Below are 24992 nucleotides of genomic sequence, written 5' to 3' on the forward strand. Positions count from 1 at the left end.
TTGAATAAGTTCTTTATAGATCTTGGAAACTAGCCCTTTATCTGATATGTCACTTGCAAATATCTTCTCCCATTCTGTAGGTTGTCTTTGAGTTTTGTTGACTGTATCCTTACCATGAAAGCTAAAGCAATGTCTGTACTACCAAAAGAAAAAAAGTTAAAAGCTTGAAAAGGTAGGATTGAATATTTGCAAACAATATTACAGAATTTGTGCTAGTGGGCTAGAAAATGAAGGACTTTTGTTTATCAGTGGAGAAAGGGACAAATGATAACAAATAATTTACGTAAAAAGCAAAATGCTTCTCCAGTAAACGTCTGGAAAGATGCCACACTGCATCAACTGAAGAAATGGCAATCTGGAGACGTTGTAATAAGTAAGTGAAAAAATCTATTTGCAGAAAATTATTTATGTGATTGCAAATTTTTAAAAGTATGTATCTGTAGCCACGTAAGTACACAAATATTTTAAGGTAGGTGTACACACTACCTAAACAGAAACATCTCTGGAAAATGTGCACCAATCTATTTACGTTGGATATCTTGGATACCTGTGAGTTGGAGTGAGGGGATCATATAGATGGAAGGTGCAGAATGATTTCATTTTTTAAGTATACATTTTTAATGTTTAGCATTTTGCAATTAGGCAAATTTGTTGAGGGGAACACTTGAAAATATCTAATAACCAATTCACAAGAAAAGTTCACATGTATTTACCATGTTATGAAAATGTTCCCATGATACTGCTTAATAAACAAATACAAACTTCAGCTTTTGATTTGACAGTTTATCTGTATATGTGTGTGTTTCTGTCTTACCCTTCCCTTACCCCAAATGTTCATGCTCTCCTGTGCAGAGTTTTCGTCACCTCTCCCAGGGACTGAATTTTCTCTCTCAGGGCATGGAGATCCAGAAAGGGATTGTGGACAGAGTAGAACATTCCAAAAGGAGTGGAAAATTCCAGAAAGTTCTGGCTAATGCACCGGAGCCCAAGCGCCTCCCTCCTTCTTTCTGCCTTGCAAAGCCCTCTGGTCGGAGACTTTCAGAGCTACACTTCTGGCTCTGACCACTACACTGACTGTATTTTTTTGTTGTTGTTGTAAAGGAAAAGGCACGATTTGTTTAATTCTACTCTCATTACAGTGACCCACCAAACTCTGTTTGCTATGTCCTTTATAGTTTCCAGGTCTGCTATGTGTGTGTGTTTTGCTTTTGGCTGGTGTGTGTGTGTGTGTGTGTGCGCACGCGCGTGTGTGTTTGCTTGCTATTATCTCTCTGGAATGAGGTGGAGACGATGCCAGCCATGTAATTATTTTCAGAATATTCTGTTATTTTGCTCTAACTTAAAAAAAAAATCCCAATATTGAAGCAAGAATTTAGCTAGGCTACGTATGCATGGACATGTCACCGCCATTCTGTGGAGCTCAGTTGCAGTTTCTGTTTCTCCAAGTAGCATCTGAATGACCCCAAACAAGCTCTGGCACCTCATTAAACCTCAAGAAACCTCGAAAAGCTGGTGACTGTGATATCAGAGTCCCCTTGTTAAGGAATACATGACAGAGCAGATGCAATGTAACAAGTCCAGAGTCTGGCCTACAGCTGGCACTCAGAGTTCTCTGGGTTCACAGAATGAGGGAACAAGATGTATTGCAGTGGATACAGAGTCTGGCATACAGAGTCCCCTGTGTTTGTAGCTATAAGTACCTGGGTCCGGTCCCACCCCTCCTGACTCTAGTTGGCCTTTTCTGCAGGGCAGATTCAGTTGGAAACAGTTCCCTGGTAGGCTGGTAGCAAACTCAGGGGACAGTAATTATAAGAAATAAAGTCGCCTCGGGCGCCTGAGGCTGTCTTCTCCATGCCTTTGAGGAAGGGACTTCCCGTAAGGACTCCATCTTGCTTGTGTGGCGCTGACAAAGGGGTTCGGGACCTCCCCTCCCCTTCCTCAGCAGCCGTCGTTGATCTCCAAACCTCCAGCTCCAGACCCCACAGACTCTCTTCACAAGCAAACCGGGAGGACATTGGTGACGGATCACTGCCTTCAGTCCACACCATGGGTGAGTTGGTCAGCATGAGGCCTTGGTCTCAGATCCCCAGAGGGTATGAGGGGTTCTGGGCCCCTTCCCAAACCACATCACCCCACAGGACACCCAGCCAACCCCCTTTTAGAGGAAGGGTGGAGTGGCCCAGGCTGACTATTCTCCACTCTCTTGAAATGGGCTAAGTGGGCCCTGACGTTCCCATCCTGGTTCCATTCCACATGGAAAACTTCCCCTCCTATGGAAGTGGTCATGGCTGAGGTGAATTTTCTTCACTGGTTGAGGGGATAGACCTGATTTATGTGGTCTTCACAGGTCCAGAGTTTGGAGAGTGGGGAGGGTCTCCTAGGTTGGCGGGGTAGGAGGCAAATGGGAGGGGGTGTTGGTATAAATTAACATTCTCTGGATGCCTGCTAGAGGCTGGGGACAGGCAGAGCACCCACCATTACCCTTGACTCTTACATAAACTATTCAGGGTAGACTGTATTACCCCCATAGAAGTTTCTTGAGGTTTGTTTTATAACCCAGCATATGACCTCTTCTGGAATGTCCCACGTGTAGTGGTTATGTGCCCTGTTCCACGCCAATTAAGTGAATTTGTTAGTTTACTTAATTCTCATTTTAAAATCTCCACCTAGTGGAATTTATGTCTGCCATTTTATAGGTCACTCAAGGAGGTGTGCTAATGTTTCCCACTGTAATGGTGAATTTATCCATTTCTCCTTTTACTGTGATCACTTGCTTTGCACGTTTTGGCTCTGTGTTAAGACATGCACACAAATTTAGAATTTTGTACTAATGGCTTCTTTTTACATTGAAACTTTTATAATAATGAAACATCCCTCTTTTCTCTAGCAATGCTTTCCCCCCTTGAATTAATACCTTTCCCTTTAGTAATATGGTTACACCAGCTTGCAGTACGTTAGTGTGTAAATGGTACACATTTTGCCTTGTTTTAGTTTTATTTTCAAATTTTCTAGACAATTAAACTTTGCATGTGTCTCTTTTAAGGAGCATTTGATGGAATTTTTTTTCTAGGTTCATAATATCTGGTTTTCTATTTGGAATATCCAGTCTGAAACTTTTAATGTAAATATAGGTATAACTTGATTTCTATACAGCGTGTTAACTGCACATTTATTTCTGCCTGTTGTAAGGCCCTTTTCCTCTCCTTTCCTTGAAATTATTTAGTATTTTTTTAGAGGGAAAGAGAGGTGGGGAGGGGCAGGGGAGAGGGAGAGAGAGAGAGAATGGCTCTCTCTGAGATCATGACCTGAGCCAAAATCAAGAGTCGCACCCTTGGGGCACCTGGGTGGCTCAGTCAGTTAAGCCACGACTCTTGGTTGCAGCTCACATCTTGATCTTGGGGTCATGATATCAGGGTTTTGAGAGAGAGCCCCGCCTTGGGTTCCATGCTCAGCGTGGACTCTGCTCGAGATGATCTCCCTTTCCTTCTCACTCTGCCCCTCCCCTCACCCCTCCTCTTTCTCTCTGTCTGTCTCTCTGTCTCTCTCTCTCTCATGAATAAATAATAAAATCTTTAAAAAAAATTGGACCACTTAACCAACTAAGCCACCCAGGCACCCCTATATTAGTATTAAATTGTTACCTTATTTGGCCGGACAGTTAAACATTCTCATAGTATTTACCCTTAATACCATAATGTACTGTTTTGCCTTTTCACGGTCTGATGTAAATTACTTCTTTAAAGCTCTTCATTCAGACAGTGAAGGAACGTTGAAACACTTTGATTCCACTCACACCCTCCCAAGGTATTGCCATGAATTTTAATTCTATGTATATTTAAACCCCTAGAAGAAATTAGCCTCATGGTGCTATATAGTCGATACTCATTTAGACTTGCCTACATATTCACAAATGCCATTCATTAGTCTTTCTTTCCTGCATCTCTGTGCCTCCACGTGGGATCATATTTCTTCTGCCTGAAGGAGAACCTTTAATATTTCTTTTAGTCTGAGTCTTCTGGTCACAAATTTTCCCAGTTTTGCTACATTAACATCATTGTGAAATGTACATCTTTCCTTTAGGAATGTTTTTCCTTAAAGCATACTTTGTCTCCTCTTAGTATTGTTATACTGACTTGATTATCCCGTTACTTTGGGAAGGTTCTCAAGCAAGATCTCTTCAAATGCCACTTCTCCACATTTCCCTCTCCTTCATTCTTGGACTCAAATGAAGCATGTGTTAGATATGCCCACTACATCTCATTTAATTCTCCCCTCTCTCTTCTGGTATTATCCATATGATGTCTCTCCAGGCTATTCTGGATATTTTCATTAAATCTAACTTTCACTTCTCTAATTCTTTCTTCAGGTGGGAACTCACCCTTGACCCTTGAACCATAACACCAAACTTTCAGGGTGGATTTTGTTATCCCCCAAGGCAGAAGAGGGAACTGTGAATTAGAGGTGCTAGGCAACTTGTCCCAGGTCACCTAGCCTGAAAAGGGCAGAGCAGGGGGCTAACATCACAGATGAAACCCTAGGCCCAACCCCTTTCCTCTGTGCTCAATTTCTTCGGGGCTGCAAACGCTCCCCACGTCTCATCCTCCCAGGAAAGGGAACCACAGTGAAGTTTTTCAACCTTTTTGGCACTGTGCCCTATTTTGTTTTTGGATGATAAAAGTCAGTGATATTTCTTCATTAGCCATGGTATCTCCCCAGAACCTTTTGTGGCATTTGGGACCACTGACGTGTTGTTCTCAATTTCAGGGCATAATAACGTAGGTAACTCCTTGCAAAGAAGAGCAAGATGCTGGAGTATTTACCGAAGGAGATATAACAACTGGTCTGAACAAGTCAGTTCTGGCATTTGTCCTTCACCCCACCAGCAGCAAGATGGAGATCCAGCAACAAATGGCACTCACATGAGCACCCGAGTAAGATAGTAAGTGACCAGTCAGCATAGCTGAAATGTACCAGCCAGTGGAATATATAGCCTTGTAGTTGAATACATCAGTCTCTTCTCCAACCTGGAAGAGTGAAGAATGATAGAATCAGGATAATGATTGAGCAAACTTTATTGTACCCTGGGATCAGTTGGAAAATGTGTAATAGAAGTCTTTCTGAGCACATGTAGACTACTTTCTTCTTTCCACTTGCCCACAGCACTCCCTATGCCATTCCACCGTGTCATTGGAGAGGCAATTTTCAGAAACAAGACCAAGTCCAAGCTAACATGGAGGGAGAGCAAAAGCCTCCAGAGAGAAAAATGAAGGGGGAGAGGCAGGATGAGACCTCGGGGAGCTGGTTCAAGATCATAGTGAGTGTCTTGGCAAAAGGGGCCTAATATGCAGAAGAAGGTGAACAGAGGGAATTGTGTTGGACTCATGTAGAGATGCTGGGTACTTTTCTGGGGCAGAGGAGTGGGTAAGCAGTCTTTTTATTAACAGGAGTTAACATCCTAGATCAAGTAAGGGCAGACTCAGAGAAGCAATATAAAGGGAACAGACTGACTACAGGGAGAATCCGGTAGGTTGTCTAAGAGCAGAGGAGACTACAGCCAGGGAGATGGAGCAACTCCACACCGGAAGGCTCAGTTTAGCTCTAGCTGAATGTGGGAGGAGGTTGAGTCTCTGGTGTCCCCTTTGGAGAGGCAGGCTAAGGCACCCTGCCCTGAGCTAGGATCACTTGGAACTTTATAAAAGGAAGTACATGTTAAACATCTTAAGTTGATTATTTGAAGAAAAGCGTTTGAATGGAAAGGAAATCCATGTCTGGTACAAACGTTTGCAATAATGGATAATGTCCTATCAGAAGAAATTATTTTAAAGTTTTAAAGCCCCCCCCAAAAAATGTATGAAACAAAGACAATGGTCTTCCCTAACCTTCTCTTAACCTTGGACTCCATTGTGTCAATCTCTTCTCCCATCTCTGCCTCCTAGATTCCATTCGGCATCAAATATGAAGAGACGTGGCTGCTGAATCTGATTCAGGGACAATGCAGTGTCCCCTTCACCCCAGTTGAAGTAAGAGAAGACAGTGAGGCAGATGAGAAGAAACAGGGCAGATGAGCAGTGTCTTGGGTCTCATATTCTCTTTCTCTTGCCATTCTCCCTATAGTTTCACTATGAGAAAATGCAGGCCCAGTTCTTTGTTGAGAATGCCAGCATTGCCTTTGCATTGAAGAGTGTCAACGGGAAGATCTGGGATGAGAATAATGAAACGGTGCGTGCCAAGGGCATGACTGTGGCTAGTTGGGGGCAGGAGGGCAAGAGAGGGGTAAGGTCTTGCGTGATCCCAAGGCTCAGGTTTCCTGGTACTTACCCAGCCCCTCTTGTGTTCCCTACAGGTCTCTGTCTTTGTCTACCCCTCTGACGCACCCCACTCTGTGCAGAAGGAGCTGATGTCAGAAAAGGTGGAGCAGACAAAGGTAATGCAGACTCAAGACTAGTTGTGCATCCACATCCAGACCCACATCTTCTTCCCACACCTATTGCCCCCATCTCCACCTCAAACTCAGAGCCACTGACCCCATCTCTAACTCTGCAGCTGACCTTGAACAAATGATACGTAGTTTCCCAGCAACCTCTTAAGAGCCAGAGAGTCCCCTATGCCTCTGGTATGCCCACAGCAGTAATTCTAGGGCATGTGAGGGCAGAGGGGTCTGCCTGGGAAGGAGACATAGGGATGGTAACGTGGGGAGGGGTTGGAGCTAGAGCTGTACCAGCCGGGCTTCTCCTCAGCCTTCTGATTGCCTCCTCTGGGCTTCTCGGAGACTTGATCACCCATGATATTGCAATGGTACTGAATCCTAGAAACAGCATGGCTGCCTCCCTGCAGACCCATGGAAAGAACATTTCCAAGGTGAGGACTCAGGCCCAGTGCTGAGACTGATGGTGAAGTGGGAGAGGTTAGGTAGAAGAGGCCCATTGGCCCCAGATATTCCCCGTTGGGGTCCTCACTCTAACTTTTTCCTCATCATAGCTTTTGCCCTTGAACCCAAGCAACAAGAAGCCTTACCAGCGGGATGGCCCATCCAGCATTATGCAGAATGCCTCCAGTATCAAGCCCGTGAACAGTGAGGTGAGGTGTGGTACCCAGATCCCTCTTTGAAAGGAAGGCAGGAGTGCTCACGGAGTGGTGACAAGAGTCAGGAAGTGGACTTGTTGGAAAAGGGAAGGGTTGCGGGTGCAGGATCATCCTGGCCATCTTTCTCTGCTCCATGTGTTTCCTCCCCATAATTATAGGCGAAGTTCGCAGGGGAGTTGGACAAGAGCAAAAGCCTGCAGCCAGAAGAGATGAGTGCCAACAGAAGCTCCCTGTGCACTGCTTTTCCTGATAAATCAACCAACATAAGGTCAGTTGTACACTATGTCACCCCATGGGACTCTGAACTATGCCTTATGGTGCCTGTTTGGAGGAGGCAGCAGCTCCGTTCCTTTGCGGGGGGGGGGGGGACCAGAGGCCCTATGCTCTACTCCCTCTGTCCCTCACCTGTGCTTAGAGGTCTCCTTCCCTTCCTCTGACCTGCTCACCTGTTTGTCTGGTCTGGGATCTGTTTGCAGGCTATCTGCACACAGTTTTCTCTAGCGTGCCCTCTGCAAAGTGTGATCCATGAAGCAGGGCTCCCCTTCCTCACTAGGACCAGAATGACCACCTTGAACCACATGCTGTGACCTGGACAGAGAAGGGCCCTCTAGCCCAGAGCCTCATGCTGAGACAGGCCTTCCAACTCCCTCCTGAGACAGCGTTTCCCTCCCTTGTTTTGAGAGGGAGCCTCCTTTCCTTGAACCAAATGTATTGCCCGCCCCCCCCCAACCCGCCCAATCTCAGGCAGCCACAATGGCTTTCCTGCCCCATGCTGAGGGCTGAGGTCCTGGGGAGCTGTTCCCTGAGGTCCTGTTCCTCTGGCCCAAAGCCAAGATCTGGTCCCTCCCTGGGAGACACCAGGGTTCCCTGAGTCAGGGGGCCAGAAGTGGGTGACTGCCTGTGAGCCGAGGGCTTTCCTGAATCAGGGATGGAAGGCAGAGGGCAGAAGTGCTTGAGGAGAATGAAGGACAGGCCTCTCAGAGGCACTTCCCCCTCCCCTCCTTCCACACATCTCATCAACCCGACTGGTCCTTCAGGGGAGCCCTGGGGATCCCGACATTGGTATAATCCCTCAGGCTAGGAACCAACTGAGACAGGCACAGGTGCACAGGGGCCATCAGGAGGGAAAGCAGGGATCATAAGAGGAGGCCACAGAACCTCAGCCGTGCTGACCTGGGGCTTGACCCTCTACTCCTTCTGGGACAGGTCTCCTGCCCCTATGGCTGCCTTGTTCCCCATGCCCAGCTTGGATTTAGCTCACACAGGTGACAAAGTTTCAATCAGCATCCAATGGGCCCCCAGCCCAACACCTGCATGTTTTCCATTCCTACTTTGGGTGCTAGGGCCAGCCAGGGCAGATGAAGGAAAAGGCTGCAGCCATGGGGCCATTTCCTCCTTCTCTCTTCCTTCCTGACCCCTGCCACCATGGTAGAGCTTCTTTCCCTTCCCTTTGCTTTGCTTTCTCTTCCTCTTAGTCTCTGGTTCTCCTATGTCTCTCTCGCCTTTCTCCTCCTACCCTCTCCCCCTCGTCTGTCTTTATCTCCCTCCCTTTCCCTCCCTGCCTCCTGGTTCTTGCCTCACTCACTCCCATGCCCCAGCATCCTGGGCTATCCCTTGGTGGTGGTGGTGGGGGTCATAGTGCTACAGAATGCTGGACCCCTAGTGAGGTAGCAGAGTCCTGGGCGCCCACCCCATTCCCTCTTCTCTCTGGTGCCTTCGGTAGGGATCTGAAGGAAAGAAGGGAGGCAGGGAGGGGAATTCAGCCCTGGAGCCTGAGCTCCAAATGTTGCTTCTGGTGGCACTGGAGAAGGCAGTCAGGGCAGTCTAGGTGGGAGCCGCCCAGGGGGAAAGAGAGGGAGGAGGGGGTGGGGTGGAGAAATGGAATCAGAGAGGAGGGGAAGAGAGTGTGTGCTTTCCCTATAGGTCAATCCACAGTGGAGGAGCCAAGGGCCCCGGAAGGCTGGGACACTGTGGTGTAGGTGGGACATACTGGGCTGTGAGTCAGGTGTAAGTGTGCTTGCTCCTATGACGAAGGACACTTGCAAAGAAAGTCTCACTAACTTTTCTATTTTGTCTGGATTTATGCAGCTCCATCCTGGAATTGTTTCCCAAGTTATTATGCCTGGTAGGTGTATTCCTTGATCATTGACTTCTCTACTGGCACGGATGCTTCCCACAACCTGCCCTGAAGCCATTTAGGTCTTGCAGAAGTTACAATTTTTATGACCCTTAGACCGTGGGATTCGCGTGGGAACCCGACAAGGGCTCCAGATATCCTTCAACCACGTTCTCCACAGGCATCAGGGACCTCAAGACGACGATCCCAAATGTAGTCTTGCCCATGTAATTTCAAGGGCCATTTTACACCTGGCCTCTGACCCTCACCCTCTCTGGGGCCCATCCTTTCCATGATTGTCCAGTACCAGCTCCTGGTCTACACTGCCCACTTCCTCTTTTCCTTTTCCCAGGATAGCCAGGAGTCGCCTTCACCAACCAGCATTGGTATTGCAGCTCACAAGAAGTTACCAACCTGCAAGGTGAGAAGGGTGGATCAAGCAGGGTTTTGGGTGGTGCGTGAGGAAGGGGTATCAGCCATGGTCCTGAGGACCATTGTGATTTCAGGGAAGCTTCTTTGGATCTGATGCACTGAAGAGTCTAATCCTGCAATTCCTACTGCAGTAAGTACTCCTGGGAATCTGGGGAAGGGGATGGCTAGGATAGGTGAGGTCACTCAAGCTCAGGACTGCTGACTGGGTCTTGAAATCTCATTTGGGGTCTAGACCACAGAGATAGACTATCCTCATTGCCATCCCCCATCCCCCCGCAGGTACTACTTGATCTACGACTCTGGAGACCGTCAGGGTCTCCTCAGTGCCTACCACGATGAGGCCTGCTTCTCCCTGACCACTCCCTTCAACCCCAAGGACCCAGCCCTGTGAGTAGCAAAACTCAGACTCTGCTCCTGGGCCCTGTGGCTCCCCAGCAGACACAGGGCAGCTCCTGGAACACTCACACTGGCCAGACCACCACCTCTTGCTCCCTTTTCTCTCCTAGAAGCAGCTTGTGTGAATACTTCAAGGAGAGCAGGAATTTGAAGAAACTTAAGGACCCCTGTGCGTGTGTGATGGGGAATACTGGACAGGAAAAGGGGGTGTGAGGAGATAATTATAAGGTCCCGGGTGTGGCAACCCCTGACCTTTGCTCCCTTCTCCTCTCTTCATAGCCCTGCGCGTTCAGCTGCTGAAGCAAACAAAGTGTGACATCGTGCGCTCCCTCTGTGTGCTGCCCAAAACTCAGCATGACCTCAGCTTCTTCGTGGTGGACGTGTGGTTCCAGACGGTGAGCATCAGTCTCCTCCCTTGGGCAACCCCAGAAAGCCACAGGTGGGTAGAAAGTTTAGGTGACTTAGCACCTGGGCTCTTCTCTTTCAGGAGATGATGATCTGCTTCTCCGTCAATGGGGTGTTCAAGGAAGGTGCGTGTGTGTAGAACCTCCTCCCCAGATGCCCCCACTGCTCTCCCCACTGCTAGCTGGGCTCCCTCTCAGAACTCTCCCAGCTTTTCTGGTGCCTTCCCTCCCCTTCCTATTCCTGCTATGTTCTCCCATCTCCACTCTGCCCTCAAATCATCCCGGTCTGAACTAGGTCTGTGCCTGTCTGCCCCACATAGTCTGGGCACTAGGGACACAGTCTGGAGTTTGACGGCTCTCATCCTAGATCCTTACTCTGTGACCTTGGGTTCTTAACCTATAAGTTTCCTCATTTGCTAATGGAGCTAATGATGCCTATCTCTTGAGCAGCTGTGAAAAGTGCATCAAATGCACTTGATAGGGTCTCTGTCACTGGTAGAGTCCCTGTCACAGGGAATAGATTGCCTTCCCCATCCAGAACACCTTGACTCCCCAGAGAACAAGTGTCCCCTTCAGCATGAATATCAACTCAGACCCTGACTGGGGAATGCTGTGTGAGTATGTAAACATGTGGGATGCTAAGGGGGTATTGTTGTGTGTTGCTGAAGTGGAAGGAATGTCTCAGGATTCTGTTCGCGCCTTCACCCGGACCTTCATCGCTACCCCTGTCAGCAATTACAGGTGAGTGCTTTGTTGTGGGTGTAACACCCAGTTCAGTATGAGTTCGGGGGTATGGGAATGGGGAGGTACAGTCTTTGGGGTGTTCTCAATATTGTGAAAAACCATCAGGTACATCCAAGGAATCATGTCTCCTAGTGATTAAGAGCATTGGCTCTGAAATCAGATTATGGGTTCTTTCCCTGATCCCCACACTCACTAGCTTTGTGACCTTTGTCAAGTCACATGATCTCTTTGTGACACAGTGTCTTCCTCTGAAAATGGAGATTAGACCGTCCACTCCTTGGCAGGTGTGTTCGGTAAATATGGACGTAAAATTGTCCGTGGTTTGGGGATAAACCTATAAATGTAGTGAAATTGGTTAGACAATCTCTCTAAAGGGTGAAGGAAAAATAGAGGTACCGGCCAAGGAACCTGGGTGGCGTGCCCAGTAGGGGTATGGAAAGAATCTGGTTTCTGAGTGGCAGTGGGAGCAAGATCGTTGTTGGGGTGTGGGGTTGTCTATCTGTCCAGTTTCTAAGGTCCCATTTTTTTCCTTCAGCCTGTGCATCGTGAATGATGAGCTGTTTGTGAGGGACGCCAGCCCCAAGGAAACCCAGAGCACATTCTCTATCCCAGTGCCCACACACTCCTGCAGTTCCTGGCCCACCCTCTGCCAGAAGCAGCAGGAAGTGGTACAGACTTTCTCCACTCAGTCTGGGATGAATCTCCAGTGGCTTCAGAAGTGAGTGTTGGGGGTGCATGGGGATAGGAGGGAGCTGGGAGGAACCAAGATTGAATCATGTCAACTTGCAGGTAATTTGTTTTGCTCATTTATTTCACTAATTATCACCCTGAACATTATCCTTTCATTACTTATAAGCTGAGCTCTTCCTTCCTTCCTTCCTTCCTTCCTTCCTTCCTTCCTTCCTAGCTAGCTTCATTTTGTTTGTTGTTTTACTTTCCTAAATCCATGGACCTGTGCCTTTATTGACAAACATTTTGGTTTCAGGAGTTTTTCCCAGTGCTCACTGTGCCACAGGGTTCATTCCATTGCCTACATTGTGATAAATGTGATGGCATGTTTCTTTTGCATAGGTTGGGAAATGGTACTGTGCAGTTAGATTGTGTCTGCTTTAGTTTTAATGGATATCACCTATGCTTTCTCCACACTAGGTAACTTCATGACAGCCAGTGGGACTACACAGGTTCTCACTTGGCCCAAGGTGAGGCTGAGGAATTCAGGCCAAATGAGCCGAAACTGGGTGGCCTGGGGATGAAACTCAGGGCTCCTGGCTCTGCTGATCTCCCAACTCCTTCTCTTCACTTCCCTCCAGGCCAAGCACACAATCCCAAAGGAGGCCCTCACCCAGACTCATCCAGGATCCTGAGAACGCAGCCCTGACAAGAAACTCTTGGATGTAGTCATCTTCATCCTCATCTTCATCATCTTTGTTGTCTTTTTTCTGTAGCCTGAGTTAGTTGACTGAGTGGGAGGTTTGCTTGGGGCTGGGAAGCCAACGTTTAACTGACACTAATCCGCTCAAAGATCAGTTGTGTATTTTCCCACTCAGGATCCTTGATTCTCTGCTTAATAAATAGTGACATAGCATGTTATGTTGAATCTATGCAAAATCCATTCGAGGCCTGTATTTTGATCACTGGTCCACAGAGAAAGAAAAGGAGAGTCAAAGAGGCTCAGTGACTCTTGGAAAACAGTAAGGGTAGAGGCTCAAAAACTGGACCTCTCTAACGCCCAGGCTATGTGTGTGTCCTGTGGCTGTGTGGCTACCACAGTGGGGCATGTTCTCTCTCACTCTGTCATACCTGGGGATGCTTTTCTGTGCCCCTAGTGTATTAGTCAAATAGTTTTAGGCAGAGAACACTATTCCTTCTTAGCCATACAAATCTATTCAAATTTAGCAACAATCCATTTGGGGAAAAACAGCAGTAAAGAGCACAAGAGAACCTGAGGAGAAAAGACTTGTCTTCATATATTACTGACATTGACACATAAAGACATAAGTAGAGAGAAAAGAAACTGATACTAAAATTATTAATAAGATCATTAGGAATACTCAAGATATTTATTTAATCCATCCAATCACAATAACCTAGAAAAGTATACCTTCAAATGTTTAGACAATGTACTAAATGAGAAAATAAAGCTGAGCTGGAGACTGGTCTCTTCCCAATGTTTTAGTCAGATTATTTTTATACTGCAGTTATATTAGTTTCTTAGCCATATACAGATATTGAAAAGAAACCTGTTTGAATAAAAACTACATTAGAAAGCACATGAAAAACATTTTAACAATAAATTCTTCTCATGCATACCTGATTTAAATATCCTTGCTATTTAAAAGAAACAGTAGAGAAATCAGATATGGAGATAAATCTAAAATTCTCATTAAACAAATAGTAATGCCCAACACATCCATGAAAGTCTATTCAAACACAATAAGTATAAAAACACATTTGCAAACATTGAGATAAGATACTAAATGAGAAAAGAAAGATAAAGATTTTTATTTCCAAGAAAATATATTGCATGTGTGTCTCTCTGTATTGATATATTGTATATGATGTGTAAAATAATCATTAATTATAAGTACATTATGTCAGGTAAAAATACTTGGAAAAGACATAACCTTTCAGTTGCAAGAATTTTCTTCTTTAGGTCAGAGATCCCCTCCTTAATATATAGGGTACCTATTTGGATCTAGAGGATATGGAGGATTATTGATATGAGGAAAGTCCCTCAGAGTCAGTTCTGGAAGGTGTTCAGAGATGAACCCTTCCTTGAAGCCTAGAGGCATAGTGGAAGGAAGGGGTTCAAATGTAGGTGCAGACCTTGTTTGCTTTCATCAGCACATAAGTGAATAAACAGCCCTTCAGACCTGCATCTCCTGGGAAGCCTCTAGGTTGCTGCTGTCTATGGCTGAGAAATAGGATGCTCCCCCAAATTAATTCCATGTTCATTGCAATACTTATTCTCCATCTTGTGTATAAAACACATAACTACTCAATCAAAATCGGACACAACTGAGGCCACAGGAAATTACGTAGGCGATAAAAAGGCAACCCCTATATTCTGAGCCTGGTGTCTGCCATCACTAGCTCTGATATTTTTGCCTTATGAGGACCCGCCTAGATGTTTATCTTCCAGGCACCCAGTGCAGCTTTGGGTTAAGGATTAAGATCACGGGGCGGGCGGGGGGGGGGACGCTTTGGGCAAGAAGGCAGAGGAATAGGGCCCCAAGTCACCTGTCCCCACCAACTTACCTAGATAACTTTCAAATCATCCTGAAAACCTATGAATTCAACCTGAGATTTAAAGACAGAACAGCTGGAACGCAACAGAAAAGAGTTTGTGCTTCTAACAAGTACAACTCGTTTTTAGCTGCTCTGCACTGAGCAAAATGACTAGAAAGAAGAACTCACCATACAAGAAAGAAACAGAAACAGTACTCTCTGCCACAGAGTTATAGAATTTGGATTACAATTCGATGTCAGAAAACCAATTCAGAAGCACAATTATAAAGCTTCTGGTGGCTCTGGAAAAAAAGCATAAAAGATTCAAGAGACTTCATGACTGCAGAATTTAGGTCTAATCAGGCTGAAATTAAAAATCAATGAAATGAGATGCAATCCAAACTGGAGGTCCTAACTACTAGGGTTAATGAGCTATACTAGGAGGCCAGTCTTTCTGCTGCCATAGAGAGAATGGATAACAAAAAAGTTAAAAGAATGGGGTCACAAAAGCACATGAAACAAAAGGAAATGGATAGTGATCTTAATCCTTTTTTTTTGTATATTTTTTTTACTGGAGTTCGATTTGCCAACATATAGCATAACCCCAAGTGCTCATCCCATCAAGGACCCTCCTCAGTGCCCATCACCCAGTAACCCCATCCCCCTACCCGCCTCCCTTTCCACTACTTCTTGTTCATTTCCCAGAGTTAGGTATCTCTCATGTTCTGTCACCCTCACTGATATATCCCACTCATTTTCTCTCCTTTCCCCTGTATTCCCTTTCACTATTTTTTATATTCCCCAAATGAATGAGACCATATAATGTTTGTACTTCTCCAAATGACTTACTTCACTCAGCATAATAACCTCCAGTTCCATCCACCTTGAAGGAAATGGTGGGTATTTGTCATTTCTAATGGCTTAGTAACATACATATGCCACATGTTCTTTATCCATTCATCTTTCGAGGGAAACTGAGGCACCTTCCACAGGTTGGCTATTGTGGACATGGCTGCTATAAACTTTGGGGTGCAGGTGTCCCGTCATTTCACTGCATCTGTATCTTTGGGGTAAATCCCCAACAGTGCAATTGCTGGGTCTTAGGGCAGGTCTATTTTTAACTCTTTGAGGAACCCCCACACAGTTTTCCAGAGTAGCTGCACCAGTTCACATTCCCACCAACACTGCAAGAGGGTTCCTTCTCCTTTCTCCACATCCTCTCCAGCATTTGTTGTTTCCTGTCTTTTTAATGTTCACCATTCTCACTGGTGTGAGGTGGTATCTCATTGTGGTTTTGATTTGTATTTCCCTGATGGCCAGTGATGCGGAGCATTTTCTCATGTGCTTGTTGCCCATGTCTATGTCTTCCTCTGTGAAATTTCTGTTCATGTCTTCTGCCCATTTCATGATTGGATTGTTTGTTTCCTGGGTGTTGAGTTGAATAAGTTCTTTATAGATCTTGGATACTAGCCCTTTATCTGATATGTCACTTGCAAATATCTTCTCCCATTCTGTAGGTTGTCTTTTATTTTTGTTGACTGTTTTTTTTGCTGTGCAGAAGCCTTGCCTTTTATCTTGATTAAGTCCCAATAATTCATGTTTGCTTTTGTTTCCCTTGCCTTCATAGATGTATCTTGCAAGAAGTTGCTGTGGCCAAGTTCAAAAAGGGTGTTGCCTGGGTTCTCCTCTAGAATTTTGGTGGATTCTTGTCTCACATTCATATCTTTCATCCATTCTGAGTTTCTCTTTGTGTCTGGTGTAAGAGAATGGTCTAGTTTCATTCTTCTGCACGTAGCTGTCCAATTTTCCCAGCACCATTTATTGAAGAGACTGTCCTTTTTCCAGTGGATTGTCTTTTCTGCTTTGTTGAATAGTAGTTAGCCATAGAGTTGAGGGTCCACATCTGGATTCTCTTTTCTTTTCCATTGATCTATGTGTCTGGTTTTGTGCCAGTACCACACTGTCCTAATAATCACAGCTTTGTAGTACAACTTGAAATCTGGCATTGTGATGCCCCCGGCTCTGGTTTTCTTTTTCAATATTCCCCTAGCTATTCGGGGTCTTTTCTGATTCCACACAAATTTTAAGATGATTTGCTCCAACTCTCTGAAGAAAGTCCATGGTATTTTGATAGGGATTGCATTAAATATGTAAATTACCCTGGGAAACATTGAGATTTTCACAATATTAATTCTGCCAATCCATGAGCATGGAATATTTTTCCATCTCTTTGTGTCTTCCTCAATTTCTTTCAGAAGTGTTCTGTAGTTTTTAGGGTATAGATCTTTGACCTCTTTGGTTATGTTTATTCCTAGGTATCTTATGCTTTTGGGTGCAATTGTAAATGGGATTGACTCTTTAATTTCTCTTTCTTCAGTTTCATTGTTAGTGTATGGAAATGCCACTGATTTCTGGGCATTGATTTTGTTTCCTGCCACACTGCCGAATTGCTGTATGAGTTTTAGCAATCTTGGGGTGGAGTCTTTTGGGTTGTCTAGGTACAGTATCATGTCATCAGAAAAGTGGGAGAGTTTGACTTCTTCTTTGCCAATTTGAATACCTTTTATTTCTTTTTGTTGTCTGATTGCTGAGGCTAGGACTTCTAGTACTATGTTGAATAGCAGTGGTGAGAGTGGACATCCCTGTCGTGCTCCTGATCTTAGGGGAAAGGCTCCCAGTGTTGTTGTTCTATCACGTTAATTGCTTTATGAGTGTTGAACCAGACTTGCATCCCGGGGATAAATCCCACTTAGTCATGGCGAATAATCTTCTTAATGTACTGTTGGATCCTATCGGCTAGTATCTTGTTGAGAATGTTTGCTTCTGTGTTCATCAGGGATATTGATCTAGAATTCTCCTTTTTGGTGGGGTCTTTGTCTGGTTTTGGAATTAAGTTGATGCTGGCCTCATAGAACGAGTTTGGAAGTTTTCCATCCCTTTCTATCTTTGGAATAGCTTTAGTAGAATAAACCAACAATTTTATGTATTACTCAGTGCCCATCAAGATAAGGATTTTTTAATTCTCTTCACCTATTTCACCAATCCCCCACATCCACCTTGCCTCTGATAACCATCTTTGTTTTCTATAGTTAAGAGTTTTTTTTTTTTTTTGGTTTGTCTCTTTTTTCTTCTTTGTTCCTTTGTTTTCTTTCTTAAATTCCACATATGAGTGAAATCATCTGCTATCTTTCTCTGACTCACTTATGTCACTTAGCTTTACACCTTATAGTTCCATCCATGTTGTGGCAAGTGGTAAGATATCATTCTTTTCTATGTCTGAATAATATTCCATTATATATATCACTTCTTCTTAATCCATTGATTTATCCATGGACACTAGGACTGCTTCCATAATTTGTCTACTGCAAATAATGCTGCAATAAAAATAGGAGTGCATGCATACCTTTGATTTAGTGTTTTTGCATTCTTTGTGCAAAATAGCAAATTTGTATAAATTAATAAACTATTAGTAATAATAGATTAGTAATAATTGATAAATTATTCTTTGTGTAAATCAGTGTTTTGTATTTTCTGTGTAAATGCCAATTAGTGTGATTGCTGAATCATAGGGTTGTTCTATTTTTAACTTTTTGAGGAACCTCCATACTGTTCTTTATAGTGACTGTGCCAGTTTGCATCCTCACCAATAGTGCAGGAAGTTTCCTTTTTCTCCACATCCTCACCAACACTTGTCATTTCTTGTGTTTTTTATTTTAACCATTCTGACAGGTGTCAGGTGATGTCTCATTGTGGTTTTGATTTTCGTTTACCTGATGATAAGTGATGATGAGCATCTTTTCATGTGTCTGTTGGCTATATGTATGTCTTCTTTGGAGAAATTTCTGTTCATTTCTTCTGGTACTTTTCATTTGGATTATCTGGGCTTTTTGGTGTTGATTTGTATAAGTTCTTTATATATTTATATATCTTGGATACTAAGCCTTTATGAAATATCAATTGCAAATATCTTCTCCATTCAGAACATTGTCTTTTAGTTTTGTTGGTTGTTTCCTATGCTGTGCAGGAAGCTTTTTGTTTTGATAGAGTCCCAATTGTCAATTTTGCTTTTGTTTTCCTTGCCTCAGGAGACCTATCGAAGAAACGTATTGGTATGGCCAATGTCAGAAGAATTATTACCTTTGCTCTCTTCTAGAATTTTTATGGTTTCAGGTCTCACATTTAAATCCTTAATCTATTTTGAATTTATTTTTGTGTATTGTAAGAAAGGGATCCAGTTTTCCTGACACCATTTGTTGAAGAGACTGTGTTTTTCCCACTGGATATTCTTTCTTTCTTTGTCAAAGATTAATTGGCCATATAATCGTGGGTTTGTTTTTGGACTTTCTATTCTGTTCTATTGATCTATGCATCTGTTTTTATGCCAGTACCACACTCTTTTGATTACCACAGCTTTGTAACATATAACTTGAAATCCGGAATTGTGATAGCTCCAGGGTATTTTTTTTCCTTTTTCAAGATTGCTTTTGTTATTTAGAGTCTTTTGTGATTCCATACAAATTCTAGGATTGTTTGTTTGAATTCTGTGAAAAATGCTTTCAGCATTTTGATAAGGATTAAACTAAGTGTATAGATTGCTTTGGGTTGTATAGACATTTTAACAATATTTGTTCTTCCAATCCATAAGCATGGAATGCCTTTCCATTTGTTTGTGTTGTCTTCAATTTCTTTCATCAATGTTTTATAGATTTCAGAGTACAGGTCTTTCACCTGCTTTTGCTTTTGGTTAAGTTTGTTCCTGGGCATTTTATTCTTTTTGGTGCAATTGTAAATGGGATTGTTTTCTTAATTTCTCTTTCTGCTGTTTTGTTATTAGTGTATAGAAATACAACAGATTTCTGTATGTTGATTTTGTATTCTGTGAATTTACTTAGTTCATTTATCAGTTTTAGTAGTTTTTCAGTGAACTTTATAGGGTTTTCTACATATGGTATTATGTTATCTGCAAAGAATGAAAGTTTGATTACTTCCTTGCTGTTTTGAATGACTTTTACTTATTTTTGTTGTTGTTGTTATCTGGTTTTTGCAACTAGGACTTCAAGGACTATGTTGAATTACAGTGGTAAGAGCAGACATCCCTGTCTTGTTCCTAACCTTAGGGGGAAAGCTTTCAGTTTTTGCCCGTAGAGAATGATATTAGCTGTGGGTTTTTCATATATGGCCTTTATTATGTTCAAGTATGTTCCTTCTAACAGTAGGTTGTCTTCTAACAGTAGTTTTGTTGATTGTTTCCTTTGCTGTACAGAAGCTTTTTATTTTGATGTAGTCCCAATTGATTGTTTTTGCTTTTGTTTCTCTTGTTGTAGGAGACATATTTATTTATTTATTTATTTACTTACTTACTTACTTATTTTCTGTTCTAATTTTTTTATTTTTATTTTTTATTTTTCTTTTTTTTAATAAAAAATTTATTAATTATTGGTGTTCAATTTACCAACATATAGAATAACACCCAGTGCTCATCCCGTCAAGTGCCCCCCTCAGTGCCTGTCACCCATTCACCCCCACCCCCGGCCCTCCTCCCCTTCCACCACCCTAGTTGGTTTCCCAGAGTTAGGAGTCTTTATGTTCTGTCTCCCTTTCTGATATTTCCCACACATTTCTTCTCCCTTCCCTTATATTCCCTTTCACTATTATTTATATTCCCCAAATGAATGAGAACATACAATGTTTGTCCTTCTCCAATTGACTTACTTCACTCAGCATAATACCCTCCAGTTCCATCCACGTCGAAGCAAATAGTGAGTATTTGTCATTTCTAATGGCTGAGTAATATTCCATTGTATACATAAACCACATCTTCTTTATCCATTCATCTTTCGGTGGACACCGAGGCTCCTTCCACAGTTTGGCTATTGTGGACATTGCTGCTAGAAACATCGGGGTACAGGTATCTCGGCGTTTCATTGCATCTGAATCTTTGGTGTAAATCCCCAACAGTGCAATTGCTGGGTCGTAGGGCAGGTCTATTTTTAACTCTTTGAGGAACTTCCACACAGTTTTCCAGAGTGGCTGCACCAGTTCACATTCCCACCAACACTGCAAGAGGTTTCCCCTTTCTCCACATCCTCTCCAACATTTGTTGTTTCCTGCCTTGTTAATTTTCCCCATTCTCACTGCTGTGAGGTGGTATCTCATTGTGGTTTTGATTTGTATTTCCCTGATGGCAAGTCATGCAGAGCATTTTCTCATGTGCATGTTGGCCATGTCTATGTCTTCCTCTGTGAGATTTCTGTTCATGTCTTTTGCCCATTTCATGATTGGATTGTTTGTTTCTTTGGTGTTGAGTTTAATAAGTTCTTTATAGATCTTGGAAACTAATCCATTATCTGATAATTCATTTGCAAATATCTTCTCCCATTCTGTAGGTTGTCTTCTAGTTTTGTTGACTGTATCCTTTGCTGTGCAGAAGCTTCTTATCTTGATGAAGTCCCAATAGTTCATTTTTGCTTTTGTTTCTTTTGCCTTCGTGGATGTATCTTGCAAGAAGTTACTGTGGCCGAGTTCCAAAAGGGGGTTGCCTGTGTTCTCCTCTAGGATTTTGATGGAATCTTGTCTCACATTTAGATCTTTCATCCATTTGGGGTTTATCTTTGTGTATGGTGAAAGAGAGTGGTCTAGTTTCATTCTTCTGCATGTGGATGTCCAATTTTCCCAGCACCATTTATTGAAGAGACTGTCTTTCTTCCAATGGATAGTCTTTCCTCCTTTATCGAATATCAGTTGACCATAAAGTTGAGGGTCCACTTCTGCATTCTCTGTTCTATTCCATTGATCTATGTGTCTGTTTTTGTGCCAGTACCACACTGTGTTGATGACCATAGCTTTGTAGTACAACCTGAAATCTGGCGTTATGATGCCCCCAGATATGGTTTTCTTTTTTAAAATTCCCCTGGCTATTCGGGGTCTTTTCAATTATTCACCATGACCAAGTAGGATTTATCCCCGGGATACAAGGCTGTAGGAGACATATTTAAAAGAATGCTGCTATGGCTGATGTCAGAAAAATTACTGCAACTTGTTCTTAACAACTCACCAGGCTGGTTGTCAAAAACCTCTTTTGTTTTCCATAAGGTGGCACTATAGTTCAAGTTTGTGTTTTCTGGTCTGCCCAGAGATCCTGGTACATTTTTGGGAAGCATTCTGTTTATTCGAGTTTTCTATTACCACTGCACTTGAGAATGCACACTGTGAGCCTGCCCAACAGTAGGAGAGCCATGGGTTTAGCCCTCAGGGTTATGGGAGTGCCTGCAGGCCCACTGTGGGGAATCCTTTAGTTAAGTTTTCCCAGAGACTTGTGGGCCAACTTCCTGCTGAAGTTCTGTGTGTAGTCAGCAAGTGTCATGTCCCTTTAATGCCCTTTGATATTCTTATCTTCTTCTTTCCCAGTATCTTTTGTCCCCACCCTGACTCAAGTCATAGAAGTCCTGCCTTAGTACTCTGGGTGCTGCTGGAGACAAACACATTTGTCCAGCAGCATCCAATAAAGCTGAGGTAGTGAAGTACTCACTCACTGTCTCCTTTTTCTGCATGAGAGTTTGCTCCCAGCTAGCTCAGCATCATGCTGTTTTGTCTTGGATGAGCAGCACTAGCAAAGTTCCTCTTATCCTCTTCAATGCATCTAGACTCATAATTTTTTATTGTTCAAATAGCGACGTGGAATCTCTACTCAGGAAAGCTGCACTTCTACAAAGCTTCTTATGTCTGTGGATGTCTGCCCAAGTCAGTACTTTCCAGATTTTTCCCTATAATGGAATAAGAGGGGTTAGAACACTTTTGTAGGTTCCTGCTGATTTCACAGCCTGTTCAGAGATTTGTCAGTCTATTACCAGATGTAGATGTGGGCAAGACCTCTTCTGGGTCCCCTGGTGTTTGTTATTAGATCCCAGAACTCTAACAGAGGCACATGTGTTTGTGGATAATTCTAATTAGTTGTCAAAAAGGGGGGGATCAAAAGGAAGGACATCTTATGCTGCCATGATGTCGATGTTTGGTTCTACAAGTATTCATTCTTGCAAGTTCCTAAGAACACGTCTTTTGAAGTTATACTATAATTTGTTGAATTAATCCCATAATTTTCCAACTTTGTTTATTATTAATATTGTACCAAATACACCTTATACAGATAGTCCTCCATAAACTATGTGCCAGTATATACTCCCACCTGCACTGAATATATCACAATATTTTATTTATCATGCTCTGATGAACACAATACATAATCATTTATAAATACCTAAACGTATAAAAATATAGATAGAATTACATAACAGACACAAATGTACTCATCAACCAGTTTATAACTTACTGGCATTTTATCATGTGTGATTTAGATTTATTTATTATTTTTTTTAAAGATTTTATTTATTTATTCATGAGATACAGAGAGAGAGAGACAGAGACAGAGAGAGACACACACAGAGAGAGAGTCAGAGACACAGGCAGAGGGAGAAGCAGACTTTATGCAGGGAACCTGACATGGGACTCTATCCTGGGTCTCCAGGATCAGGCCCTGGGCTGAAGGCGGTGTTAAACCACTGAGGCACCCAGGCTGCCCCTATTTAGATTTTTAAAAAAGTTATAGGTATACCTCAATTCATCTCACTTTTCTTTCATTCCATTCTCTCCCCAGAGGCAACTGCACTTTAAGGCTGATGTGCCCTTATGTATGTTTTTATATTTTTACTGGATATTTTTATGACTATAAGTAGTATACAACATTACTTTTAGAGACTTAAGAACTGTTAAGAATGGTCCTATAAGAAATGTTTGCTTTTGAAACACATCTTTCTTGCATAGCGTTATGCTTTGTTATTCATACATATTGATATGTAGAAGTATAGGTCTTTTATTTTCTTTTTTATTAAATATTTGTTTATTTATTTTAAAGAAAGAGAATGCATCAGCAGGGGGAGCAGCATAGGGACAGAGGAAGGGAAAGCAGACTCCCCACTGAGCAGGGAGCCCTACATGGGGATTGATCTCAAGACCCTGAGATCATGACCTGAGCCAAAATCAAAGAGTCAAACACTCAACCAACTAAGCCAACCAGGTGCCCTTATAGGTCTTTTATTTTAACTGAAGCATAGTGTCCCATTGTATAAATGTACCACAATCTGTTTGTTTTCCTGTTGATGGGAATGCAAGGTTTTTTGTTTTTTTTTTTGTTTTGTTTTTTTAAAGATTTTATTTATTTATTCATGAGAGACCCAGAGAGAGCCAGAGACATAAGCAGAGAGAGAAGCAGGTTCTCCACAGGGAGCCTGATGTGGGACTCAAACCCAGGATCCCAGGATCACTACCAAAGCCAAAGGCAGACATTCAACCACTGAGCCACCTACGTGCCCCGGAATGCAAGACTTTTTATGTTTGTTGGCATTATTTTTATCTTTATTTCTCATAATTATTTTTGTTTTGTACAGTATTAGAGTGAATGGATATCATTGTTCTTGTCCTTTTCCCTCCTGTGCCAACAAATGTATCAGTATTTTATCAATCTTGTCTGGTCATGGTTTTCTCAAATCTGCCGTTACATAATCATTCAAGGTGTTCGCTAAACAAACAGAATCCCCCAGTTCCATGTCCTCAAATTTCTAATTCATAGGTCAGTTAAGGGGTCTAGAAGCTTGTGTTTTTCAGTAGTGCCTCAAGTATTCCCAAAGATCAGGCAACATATGGGAAGCTCTTTGATCAGTTAATAAGAAATAATCTTATTAAATTCTTAAATTGTTTTCTTTAATTTTTAGTGCAATTCAATTTCTTTCTTTTATATCTTCACTATCTTTAATGATTAGGTTAAAAATAAAAAAATACAGACATACATAAGGTAGCAAGTTAACAAATTTGATAAACATTCCTATTGATTTTTACTATGTGAATACATACACAAAAGACAACTTTTATAATCCAAGGAAAATACAAAAATTATTTAGAATAATAAATAACCTCTTTTTAAAAAAGTAGTTTCCGTGCCCAGCATGGAGCCCCAAGTTCAAAGCTTGAACTCACAACTCAGAGATCAAGACCTAAATTGAGATCAAGAATCTGACACTTAGCCAACTGAGCCACCCAGGAACCCCTAGAATGATAAATAACCTCTATGTAAAGTATCCCTTATACAAGAAACCATTCTTTCCTAATCCTGTAACGCTTATATGGTGGGTAAGAATTGTCATAATGCTGAAAGTGAAACTGTTCTTTTCTGTGATTACTGTTCTTTTCATGGTCATTAAATATTTTTTGTTGCATTTGTTTCAAATCAAAATATTTTTCAACATGATAACACAAGACACAGAGCAATAGTGATTATGAAAAATATTGATGTTTTAAAATATGTAGCAGTTAAAAAAGATATGTGACAGTTAATGTAACATATCCAGTTCAGAGCTTGATAATATTTTTTAAAAGAATTTTTTTCCTCCTCTACAAAAGCCAACTCATCTTGATAATGTCAGAAAGAATTATTTTTAAAAATTCCAGTTGAGATAGAAACCAATATGAGTGGGATAGTTTCCCTAAGTCTTAAATAAAATGCAAAATATTGTCTGCTTTTTTTATACCTCCATTACACA

General features: G+C 42.5%; 2 protein-coding genes across 5 annotated transcripts in view; one reads left to right on the forward strand and one right to left on the reverse strand.

The window, feature by feature from the left end:
• Positions 1 to 24992, reverse strand: part of BEX3 (brain expressed X-linked 3) — a 323487-nt gene that overhangs the window by 285009 nt on the left and 13486 nt on the right. The window lies entirely within an intron of this gene.
• On the forward strand, positions 333 to 12765 carry LOC144307578 (nuclear RNA export factor 3-like). 3 transcript variants are annotated; one of them, XR_013374402.1, is made up of 19 exons: positions 333 to 373; positions 1971 to 2050; positions 4765 to 4939; positions 5161 to 5314; positions 5937 to 6020; positions 6115 to 6219; positions 6344 to 6424; positions 6979 to 7077; positions 7242 to 7351; positions 9172 to 9208; positions 9552 to 9620; positions 9706 to 9761; positions 9911 to 10018; positions 10138 to 10196; positions 10307 to 10422; positions 10515 to 10557; positions 11100 to 11172; positions 11711 to 12374; positions 12486 to 12765. XR_013374402.1 is itself a non-coding variant. In XM_077887447.1 (19 exons), the coding sequence occupies exons 1-18, from the start codon at positions 1852 to 1854 to the stop codon at positions 12326 to 12328; spliced, it is 1755 nt and encodes a 584-aa protein (XP_077743573.1). In that variant the 5' UTR covers positions 1640 to 1851; the 3' UTR covers positions 12329 to 12374; positions 12486 to 12765. The 3 variants fall into 3 exon arrangements, 1 of the variants encoding a protein (XP_077743573.1); XR_013374403.1 differs by lacking the exon at positions 333 to 373 and adding an exon at positions 1640 to 1875; XM_077887447.1 differs by lacking the exon at positions 333 to 373 and having other exon boundaries at positions 1640 to 2050; positions 11711 to 11893; positions 12325 to 12374.

This window comes from Canis aureus, chromosome X (genome assembly GCF_053574225.1).
Source record: "Canis aureus isolate CA01 chromosome X, VMU_Caureus_v.1.0, whole genome shotgun sequence".
In the NCBI taxonomy this organism is placed as follows: domain Eukaryota; kingdom Metazoa; phylum Chordata; class Mammalia; order Carnivora; family Canidae; genus Canis; species Canis aureus.

Bases quoted from the DNA above. Each gene is read 5' to 3' on its own strand.
- LOC144307578 (XM_077887447.1), top strand. From the start codon at position 1,852: ATGCCTTTGAGGAAGGGACTTCCCGTAAGGACTCCATCTTGCTTGTGT. The intron at 7,352-9,171 runs GTCAGTTGTACA...GGATTTATGCAG, and splicing joins GATAAATCAACCAACATAAG to CTCCATCCTGGAATTGTTTC. The intron at 9,209-9,551 runs GTAGGTGTATTC...TCCTTTTCCCAG, and splicing joins TTCCCAAGTTATTATGCCTG to GATAGCCAGGAGTCGCCTTC.